Source organism: Pseudorca crassidens, chromosome 5 (genome assembly GCF_039906515.1).
Source record: "Pseudorca crassidens isolate mPseCra1 chromosome 5, mPseCra1.hap1, whole genome shotgun sequence".
NCBI lineage: Eukaryota > Metazoa > Chordata > Mammalia > Artiodactyla > Delphinidae > Pseudorca > Pseudorca crassidens.
The window spans coordinates 109,021,158-109,032,082 of record NC_090300.1 but is presented as its reverse complement, the minus strand read 5'-3'; the positions used below and the strand labels follow the sequence as shown (position 1 = coordinate 109,032,082).

Genomic DNA, 10,925 nt, shown 5'->3' with positions numbered 1-10,925 from the left:
GAGTAGCGTCAAGCACATGATAAGAACTCAGTAAGTACTAGTTGATTGCATATTATTCAAATTTAACCAAGAACTTGAGGCCATGGACTTTTAAATTATTTGATTCCAACATTTAAACAAGAGAGATCTAAGCATTCATTCTAAATAGTATGCATATAAAACAAATGAAATCAAGTAACATATTAGAGGGGTAATCAGATGGAAGTCATGCCATACGTATCAAATGCATCACATCACAAGTTTAAGTCCTACTCTACTTCCTAGTTTTAGTCTTTACTGGGCTAGGTTAGCTAGTCTGATCCCAGAAACATCTTTGCATCATGAGATACCATATTACAGGTGCATAATACAACTCAGTATACACACAGAAAGAAAAAAAGGAACTATTATGAGACCCAAAGGCACACACATTCAATTGGTTTACATTTAATAAAGGTTATGATGAGATTCTTTAGGAAAAATGAAGACAAGCCTCTGTTGATTTGGAGATATTAAGCTGGAAACAGAAGTACTGACTAATTTCTTAACGTCCTTTCTATCATTTTGATTTCAGAAAAAACAAGTCAATTACTTTATAAATTCATTAATTTTTTCCAAATAGAAGTAAATAGGAGGAATAGCTGTCCTCAAAACTATGTAAAACTAATAAAAGACAATTTTCCACTTCTATGCATTTTCTCCCCAGTGCTGGTAAGAGTACAGCAAATCTTTCGAAAACCCGATAAAACTTACGAGATGCAAATTAGGTCCTTGTCTTCCATAATTAGTCTTTCTAAAGGTAGAAAGTTAGAGTATGTTTCCAATTAAAAGCACTGATTAAGCTTATTTAAATATTACCTATATAATTTTAGGGGAAAGGGGCTATCTGTAGCTATGATGTAAATTTGGTTTGACAGAATATATATGCTTTTACATTGGACATAAGGACTAATAATCTTACAAAGAGATGTAACTAGTAGAAAAATAAATCTAAGTTTTATTAATCTGTTGGAATGATGAAATATATGCTATTGACCCACAAAACAAAACATGCTTTCAAAAACTTCTGAAACAATTTTTGAAATTTATTTCTAAAAGTCACAGAGACAAAACTTTAAAAGCGACACATTTATACTAAGGATACATGCGTGAGCAAAAAAAATAAGAAGGGAATACAAAAATGAACATAGTAAAATTTTAATGAATACAGTATTCTGGATACAAGTAGAATACCACTACATTAAGAACTGTATTTACCTCAAAAGTCTATGGTAGTATGGATTGAGATAAACCAGGTTTAGGATAGTCACTTCACTATTCACATTTTAATCAGTGCTGACTAGAAGCCAAAGCAACTTATTTTAGGCTAAGATTTTCAATTAAATTATAGAATGAATCTTCTATTTAATAAACATGTTTTAAGGTGATCTGTACTCATTTAAAGGCAGCTGGGGCAAGTCAAACCACAGAGAGCCCTTACAAAGACTAAGCACCAAATGACAAATTGTTTGTGGCTTTTGTTTGGGGCCACCTTACGTTTTATTTTGTTTAAATGTGTTTTCCATTAACATTTACATACGAATTCTTTCAGGCAAAAGATTTTAACATGGAACTTTCTGCTTAGAGATCTTGCCAACTGTTACTTACAATAGTTTTTAAGCAATGAAGACTTCAGAACAATCCCAAGCTGATACTTAATTGGTTACAACTGTAAGATGCAGAACTTTTTAAGTATAGGTATTTTGGTCCCTGAAATTCAGTAGGGCCAAATGCATTAACTGGAAGTAACATTTGTTTAAAAAAAAAAAAAAAAAAGAAAAAAAGTCTTACTCAAAGATGATAATGAATAAAATAACTATTTAGGCTCCAATACACAATCTTTCTAAATTTCCACCCTGTAAGAAATGATTATAATGTCTTTCAGGCTTGCTATGTGCCCCAGAGAATCAAAAGAAACCAACAAGGAATTTAACATTTCAACAAGCTAGGAAATATTTACTGTAAGCATATAGTGAAATTCTGGAAGACATACTATCATACTTTGAGAAAACACTATTAACAGGTAAGCATGTGTTGAAGGCAGTTTATAAATGAAACATTACAAATCTTATGTTTATGCATACAACTTATAAAATAGAAAAAATGTGCTATTTTTCCCAATAGTATAGCATCACACTAACACTATATAGTTGAGAGCTCTGTACACACGTCCACACCTCCACAGCAGCATATGCCTCTTAGACATTCTCCATTTGTTACCCAACGTATGCTAACCATGGTTTCACAGATTTGTACCAGTTTGAGCAGGCTAAGACAATCATTCTGCCTTAACTATGAAGTAAAGTTAACCAGTTTCAGGGAACGAAAAGTTTCATAATTAGTAAAGAAACACATTAAACCTCTATAACAGGATGGAAAACGCTTCTAAGGACATGATATAATCCTAACAGGAGGACGGATTATGCCCCTAGATATACTGGATATACAAAAAGTTAGGAGCCTGGAGAAATACATTAAGCTATATGGGACCTAAATGATCATCAAATTAGTAATAACTGCTAGAAACTCAAATGTGAATTATTGGTATTTTTCTAGTACAACGTCATCCAGTTTACTGTTTAGGACTACTTAAAGCCTTTCTGCCACTATGTGTTTGCTGTTAGTGCAAATTAATGTCAAAACAATAGGGAGCAGTCTGAATCACATGAAAGTCTTGAAAAAATTAGAATGATTGTATATCTAACCTTATCTTTGTATTCTGAAAATACTGCTATAAAAATCAATTATTTTCCGAGTTTCTTAGATCTTGTACCATCTTAGATAATTCAAGTTAAACATGGTTGTCTGCAAATTCTTTACTAGAGGAAGTAAAAGCAAAGTACATTTTGGTTATGTTTTGCCACTGGTTTCCTCTTGCATGTGCTTAACAAATGAGAGCACTATTCTGGGCATTAATTGTGCTACTTTAACATAACTGAACATGAGAAAAACTGGTAGCTCAAATTTTGACAAGTGATTTTTTTTTTTTTGGTGGCAGACTTATTTAAAAATGAAAACAACAACAACAAAAAGCCCACATAAAATCTAAAATAAGATGGGCACTTTGACACCTCATACTAGGAACTTAAGTCCACCAAAAAAACTTAGACATGGAAAGCCGATTCTGAAAAACCTAATATCTAATCTTTTTCTTATTCACTTTGGCTGTTTTTTAATGAAGACTTGTGGTAAAATGACCTCAAAGATAACTCCCTCTAAGTCACATAGGGCATTTTTTGTCAGTGCTTTGTAATAGAAATATACTTTATAAAGATTTTTAACTTGAATGTTTTCAAAGACTTTAAGATATTTTTTTAAAGCTCTACTCCAAGTTTTCAGCTCTTTAATTTTTTTTAAAATATAATTTGGGTATCCAACAAAGAGGACATACCTGGGCTAAGCCACTTTAATAACCTTACAGGATAGTGGAATTCAGATAGAGATCATTTCCTGAACATGGTTGACCTTTAACAGAATTGATTATTTCCTCACCCAAACAGTTATGCAGGATACTGCCAGATCTCCATTACAAAAATCTTGCCAGTATTTTTAGACAATGGTTTACCATCTGTTTAAAAACCTTATACCACCAGAGGCAAAGCACATAAAACTGAAAGTAAGTAAACTTGTTTCTAGTCTATCTAAATAAACTCTTATAAAATCCTGTGGAAAAATTAATGCATAAAAAGTAATTTCCTTATCATCTGATCTGTCAGCCAAAAAGTAATTATTAATTCTCTGTAAAACAGGAAACTCAATCATAAAATGTCTACCTGTTTAAATTAAAATGCCAATCTTGAAGTCTTTTAACACCATGACATAAAAAAAAAGTTTCAAATTCAAGATGATGCTTGAAATGAAAGCTATGGTTCGAACATTTGTGTTTATAGTACGAGACTAAAATCGTGTCACTGCAAAATTCCCGGTGGCTTTTGGCACTGACATTAAAAGATTTTAGTCTTTTGGTCACTTGAAGCTGCTACTAAATACAATAAGCCTTTAAAAAAAAAGGAAAAAAGACAGTGAGGAACTGAAAGATAGTTAACTACCTCATATACAAGTAAAGCATAGTCTGAAATAAACGATCATTTTCTGCTAGGAATCTGAAGATGTAAGAATAGTTTCCCACCATTTTGAGGATGGGAAACTTCCTTTTTGAGGATCCTCTAATCAGAAATAATTCCTTTAATTTACTGTGAGTGGTATTGCCTGGCAGCAGCTTCAATTTCCTAGGCTAGTCTTCAATCCAAGTAATTAGGTAATCTCACAAGGAATAATCATACATGGCAATGGGGTAAAAAAGCAGGGCAGTTCTTCCATGCACAAACATTTCAGGAGAAAAACCATCAATTTTAAAGATAACCATCAGGTTTCAGGTATCCTAGCACACTCTAAACCCTAAGTTTTGCTTTACACCATTGGTGACTAAAATTAACAATATGTTTTGCAGTGAAGTTTTTTTTTATGTTTTCTTTTTTTTTGCCTGCAACTATATATACATTGCAAAACTATTCTGCATCACATGATTTAAAATGAAATAAATATAAAAATGAACCACACAATCAACACATAACTTTAATACTCCACATTATTTATCTTGATCATAATGGTGGTAACCTCCTTGTCAACAATCTTGTGAGTTAAGGAGTTGATTCTCATTCTCATATCCATCAGGCAGATATGCTCTCCTCAGTTGGTCTGACTTGGGTATGGAGCCTCCATTCTTCACATGGCGAGACAGGAAAGCACGGACTGCTGGGTGATCAGCCTTCTCAAGTGGGATGTTGGCTTCCAGGCACATTTTCACAAAGTCCTGGATAACACTGACTTTCTCTGTTTGCGCAGTACTGTTGCACTGAAGCGATGCAGTTAGAGGCCTCTGCTTCTTTCTCACATTCTGCTCTTCAAATTCTGCCTTCCTCTTGGTATGAGTCTTTGACTTGAGGTGGTCACTAATGGCAGACTTGCGAACGTGATTCAGAACCACATTGCAAGAAGTGCAGAAGAGTTTTCCTCCATCTTCGTGCAGCTCACCTCCAAACTCAGTGACTCGATCCAGGGGAGTCACGTACAAAGCAGTCTTAGAACGGTTTCGAGCAGGTGGTGCTGTCACTACAAATCTTTCCATTCTGACTTTGAATAGGGTTCTTTCAAGACAAGAGAAACAGAGTGTTATAACAACACTTCATGAGGGAAGGAATAATAAAAAGGTAGGTATAAACATTTTAAGATTAAAGGCTTCAGAAAACTTAATTCCAATTAATAGACTGTATGTCTATTAAGTCTTAACTTACCTGAGATACGTTAAGTGAAGGCAAAACCAGAGCAAGTTACTAGTAACAACTAGGTCCATTCCTTGATTATGATGAAATTCAAATAAATTCAAAGTATGAAAAAACTATCCCAGATGTCACTATCCTTTAGAAAAACCTAACTACAGGTCAACATTTATGGTATTAATCTCATCCAATTCAGATATGTGTTCAAGTTTAAAAGAACTTCTTTCCCTTCACAGCTTTGGGGCAACAGATTTTAGGAAAACAACTGCAAGGAACTGTGTACAAAGTTTGTTCAAACAGGTGGGCCACTAAACTGGCATAATTCTATATGAAGTTGAATATAATTTCCCAAATTGTTCTGAGAAGAAAGAAAGTAAAAACCAAGAAAGAACACAGGCCAAATGCAATTAAAAGTAGGAACAATGATGTTAAATTTTAAAGTCAAAATACAGAGCTCAAAGTAAGTCATTTTTTTTAATGCATATATACCTCTACTAAGATACCTTTCCAAAAGGTGATAGACAAGCTATGCAAAGTGCCTTATCTAACACTTTTTTTCCACTAAAGAATAATATTTACATTTGCTAATATTTATTTCACTTATTTAACTATTAAGTTAGACCAAAACTAAGAACACAGTATCTTGTACATGACAGATGCTCAATCACAATTTGTTGATATGGAATAAGTGATTATCTTCACTATTTTTCCAAATATTTAACTCAGAAGCAGCTTAATAATTTCTCAGTTGAACCCCAAAACAAATTTTTGTGATCACTGCCAAAATTGTAAGGTTATGGGCACTGAAAACTTGAGATAACAGAAGTTGTAAGTGATAACCATTTGTTCCCTGAGGCCATGCCATTGGATTAAGCTCTTACATTAACCTAGATATAAGAAATTGAAATGAATTTGATAGAATTCAAGATGGAATTCTGTTCTGTATAAATACATTAGAGAAAAATTCCCAGGTATGCTCTGAAGAACTGTACTTTATAAGTGTAATCAGAAACAATGGAGTATTCCGTTAATCTATGCTACAGAATTCATAGCTAGTTACCATGAAATCTCTCTCAAAAGAATTTATGTATTAGACACCTGTGGACATAACCTCAGAGAAGAAGTCAACATTCCAAAGAAATTTTGGAAAGTATGATCAAGTTTAGGTTTTAATAGGTTTAATTCTTTTTTTTCCCATTAAAAATGTGTTTAACGCAAGGCTCCCGTGTCAAATACTATTTAGGTTATAGGTTTTCAATGGCAGGTAAGACAATTCCTGCTTACTAAACAGTGAATTATCATTACACATATTTGTACTTTAAGTTAATGGTATGTGTTTTATAATCATATAGCAAGTCAGTCCCAATTATAATTAATGGTTCTAAGCTATTTATGAAAAACATTACATATTTGTGCCCAGTAATGCTTAAATCATTCTATGTGAAAAGTCTTCTGTCTTTGGATTTCATACTCTAAAACAATTAACATGTTCCTTATTCTTTGAAGCATAAAACGCGCAATCACTTGTGCTAATATGAAAGGCCTATACATTCCAAAATCTTTTAAGTTTTAAAGTATATTTGTGTTACTGCAGAGGTAAATATCCACCCAGTAGAGGATGCTCGAGTTTACAGAACCGAAGAACCAAAGTGTTTTCCATAGAAGTAAAGATATTTTAAACGAGGAAGTTACAAAGTTAAGAGCAGGAACTGGCCAACAAAAGAAGCAAATCATTTACTAGATAAAAATAAAACTCAACAGAAGTTTTCAAGTTTAAATGTTTACCAGATTAGTTTCCAGTTTTTTTCGTCTTGATACCTAGAAGCGAAGGGTCTCCAGAGCAAAACCAAAGACGCATGAAATCCTGGCACTTTCAGTTTGTTCAAACCCGGAGATGCCTTCAAATCAGTTTTTCAACAAGTGGTGGTGTGGAAATAGTTTCTGGGCTTGCACCCTATTTTCCCTGAGGTGCTGGGAAGTCATGCCTTTACTGTAAAACACGAAAAACAAATGGAAAGAAAAAATGGGGGAGGGGGAAGGAAAAAGGGTGGATGAAAAAACGAACAAGAACGTCCACCACAACCACCACGCAGGTGTGCTTAAAATCACCCTAAGTCCACACCACAAATTCGGATCCCAACGTTTACTCCAACTCTCCTCATCTCAGTCCCTCCACAGTGGTGCGCCCGGATCTGCACCTCCCCGGGCGCCCAAGCCCCAGGGTTCGGGAGGAGGGAAAGGCGGGGCTCGCGACGCGCCCGGCGTCTAGACTCCCTCCTCCCGCGCGGAGCCCAGCACGCCGGCGCCCCACCGCCCCTGCCCGCTAGCTGGGCAGGGCTGAGTCCCAGCTGCCGGCCGTGGGCCCGGGAACTCGACAGCCGAGTTGGCGGCAGTCTCAAGGGAGGAGGCAGCAGGCGCCTGGCGGAGGCGACCGCTGTCAGGCTTTCCGTCCCCTCCCTCTTCCTACCGCCGACAACAGCGCCCCGGCCCCGCCCCCGGCTCCCGCTTCGGGCCGGAAGGCCCCGGGCCCAAAGCCCGCACCAACGGTCGGGCCCACCCTCGGCCTCCCTAGCTCCTTGGTACCGTAGGATCGGGGCCGCCTTGAGGGGAAATGGACGATACGCGGCCGGAAAGAAAAGGAAGAGGAAGAAAAGGAGGTGCAATGGGGTGAAGGAGGAGGACCAGTCGCCACCGCCGCCACCGCCGTCGCCGTTGCCCGATCGAGCCCCGCAGCGGCCGCCGTGTCCCCCGCCGAGCCCAGACCTCCTGCGCCGCCTATGGGAGAGCTCGTAGGCGGTACCCAGTAACCGCCGAGCAACATTGACCAACGGACCGCGGACCTATCAAACAGACGGCTGAGTTGGCCAATAGTAGTGGAAGGGCGGACATGTGCATGATTGGCATCTAGAGTTCTCCAATGAAAACTGGGGGCGTGGGTGGGCGGAGCCGGAAGTAGAGCCAGCGGAGAGGCCCCTGTCCGGCTGGGGAGGAGGGAAGGGGGAGGGAACTAGAGAAGGAGGAGGAGGTTAGCCGAGGCAGCTACAGCGGCGGGGGCGCAGGGGCTGGTACGCGCTGGGCGGCGAGAGCCTCATGGCGGAGGAAGAGAGCGATCAAGAGGCCGAACGCCTTGGAGAAGAGCTCGTGGCCATTGTGGAGTCCCCTCCAGGCCCTCCCGGGCTTAGAGCTGCGGGCGAAGGCAGAGGCGGCGCTGGCGGCGGCAGCTGCCGTGGCGGCGGCGTCGGGATCAGCAGTCGGGATTACTGCCGACGCTTCTGTCAGGTGAGGCGCCCGTCGGCCGCCAGGACTTGTCAGCCAGGTCCTGGGCCTCCCTGCTTTTCCTGGTCTTCCAGTCCCCGAATTTGGGCTGTGTCCAGCGCTCGCGCCACCAGCCCAACAAGGAGCGTGAGGGTGAAGCTCCCCCCTCCACCTATCCGGCTTGGGGTGGGGGGCGGGGAGCGGGACGGGGATGACCTGCGCAGGTTTAGGGTTGCTGAGAAAGTGAGAGTTTGTCGGGGGTGGAGGGGCTGGAGAGGAGGGCCAGCTGGCAGGAAAGCTCTGTACTGACAAGCCTCCCCTGCCCCAAACAGACCCCTTTCTGCCCGAGGGTCCCGCCTTTCTTGTGTTTCCTACCCGGTTTCTTGTCACCTCATTTGGAATCTCTGGCAACATTTCCTGCCTTCCCTTCTCCGCCCCTTGCCCCCGTATTCTCCCCTTTTCCGGAGATGGGAGGCTTGCCATCTCTCTACCGCCCCCTCTTCTGTCATCGCCACCCCTCCCCCTCTGCTAGGGTCTCCTGTCATCTCTTCGCGAGACCCCGCTGGGCCGGTTCTCCAGTTGGTTTAGGCGCTGACCCACAGTGACTTAGTTACTTTTCTGGGAGGTGGGGTTAAGGCAGTGGGATTGTCATCTTTCCTTTTCTTACCCCTTTCCCCGATACACGCAAGCTCTTTTCTAATTAACTGCTAATAGAGAAAGTAGCTTTCCTGAAACTATTGCTCCAGTTACATCACCACCAACCCCCTTCCTTTAAATTATAGTGTATTTATTTAGCTTGTTAAAAAAAAAAGGAAAGTGTCTGAATAGTGACAGTAAATTATTTACTTGGTTGACTGCCACTAAAATTTGATGTAGTTTAGAATGTTTGACCATAATCAAATATTAAAGCACCAAAGTACTTGTGTAGGGGTAAAATTTGTGTTATCTACATTCACATCTACATATATTTATAGTTTAAACATTTTTTCTCTTTCACAACACTCTTACTTTGAAAACTCTTTTGGAAAAAAAATTTAACTCCTCCTTTTCCACCCCATTCCTTTATTTGTTTATTATCTTGGCTATATAGCGTTCAAGTCATGGCTCTACTACTTCTAGCTGTGTTACCTTGAACAAATTACTTCACCTCTTTGTGCCTTAGTTTCTTTCCTCTTATGTCAAATAGGGATAGTAATTAAAGGAATGAATATGTAAAGGGTTTGGATCCTTTACCTATTAATTAAAGTAAGCCATTAATTTCATTCCGGTTAACAAATAGGAAATAAAGTTAAGCAGAAGTGGGCATAATGTTTGCTGAAATTTGATTTTATGTATTTCCAAGTATTGAAAGAAAAAGGCTGGGGTTGACATATTCAGGTAAGTTTTTAATACTTTAAACTGTTTTTTGATTTCATCCCCCCTTCCCCCAATAGATAAGTTGGTTTGACAGTGGAAATTGTCTTGGTGTAAAGGGTATGTCAATTTTCTTTGGCATTGCTCTCTATTTAGTGACTTTATTAAAAATTTTTTTGTTGGTATTGGCATTCAGGATTTAGAGGTTCAGTGTCTTTACAGAGCTTGTCTTCTATGTTTTATATATAGAAACCGTGTTATCAGTAGACTGTATCTACAGGAGTTTTAAACTTCTGAAAAATTAGGTTACAGTTGCTCTTTTTAATATAGTCATAGGCAGAAAGTCTTTTTATCTTTTTCTGTATTTTGCTTGTATATCATTAATGAGCAACTTGGCTTTGGTTACATTTAGCTTTGTAAATTTACCTGAACAGATAACCCTTACTTTCTGTAGAATGCGAAATTTAATTTGAGGGCCACAACATTTTTGGAGAACTCTTAATTACTCTTATTCTGTTTCTTGAAATCAACTTTAAGAACAAATGAATAAATTTAGTTTGTGAAATGCAGTGTCCGAATAGTGACAGTAAATTATTTTAAGAACAAATGAAGTTGACTGTTTTATAAAACTCCACTACCTCCTAAAATATCCAAGGAAGCAAAACTAAACAGGATGAACTTAATGAACTTTTATTTTATATTGCTAAATTATGAGTGTTACGTTGATATACTTTCATGTTACCAACTTTTACCTGAACCCTTATAACATATTTTATAATACTCTAGATTACCAAACGATCTCTTCTTAGAGTTCTTGTCTGGTTCCACATTGTAGGTGAGCTTTGTGAAGTCCTTTTTTGTATTAAAACTTAGATGGAATAAAAGATTACCTGTATTAAGTTGAATTTTACCGACTGATTAACAAAATTCTAGTATAGTAATTCTGTTTTATTTGCCAGTGAGGGAAGCAGTAGATTATATAATCTAATTCCTAAAGATTGTTTCTTTTTAAACGTTTGG

The 10,925-nt window shown here is 38.5% G+C and overlaps 2 protein-coding genes across 4 annotated transcripts in view; one reads left to right on the top strand and one right to left on the bottom strand.

Moving 5' to 3' along the window:
- Window positions 1-1,043: 1,043 nt before the first annotated feature.
- CGGBP1 (CGG triplet repeat binding protein 1) lies at window positions 1,044-8,078 on the bottom strand. Its single transcript, XM_067739185.1, has 3 exons — window positions 7,881-8,078; window positions 7,083-7,287; window positions 1,044-5,165 (listed from the first exon to the last, which is right to left on the bottom strand). The coding sequence occupies exon 3, from the start codon at window positions 5,144-5,146 to the stop codon at window positions 4,643-4,645; it is 504 nt and encodes a 167-aa protein (XP_067595286.1). The 5' UTR covers window positions 5,147-5,165; window positions 7,083-7,287; window positions 7,881-8,078; the 3' UTR covers window positions 1,044-4,642.
- Window positions 8,079-8,297: 219 nt separating this feature from the next.
- Window positions 8,298-10,925, top strand: part of ZNF654 (zinc finger protein 654) — a 94,064-nt gene continuing 91,436 nt past the window's right edge. For all 3 annotated transcript variants that reach the window (XM_067739183.1, XM_067739181.1, XM_067739180.1), the window contains exon 1: window positions 8,298-8,576. In XM_067739183.1, coding sequence (XP_067595284.1) covers window positions 8,388-8,576 — 189 coding nt within the window. In that variant the 5' untranslated portion in view covers window positions 8,298-8,387. The remainder of the gene's footprint in view (window positions 8,577-10,925) is intronic.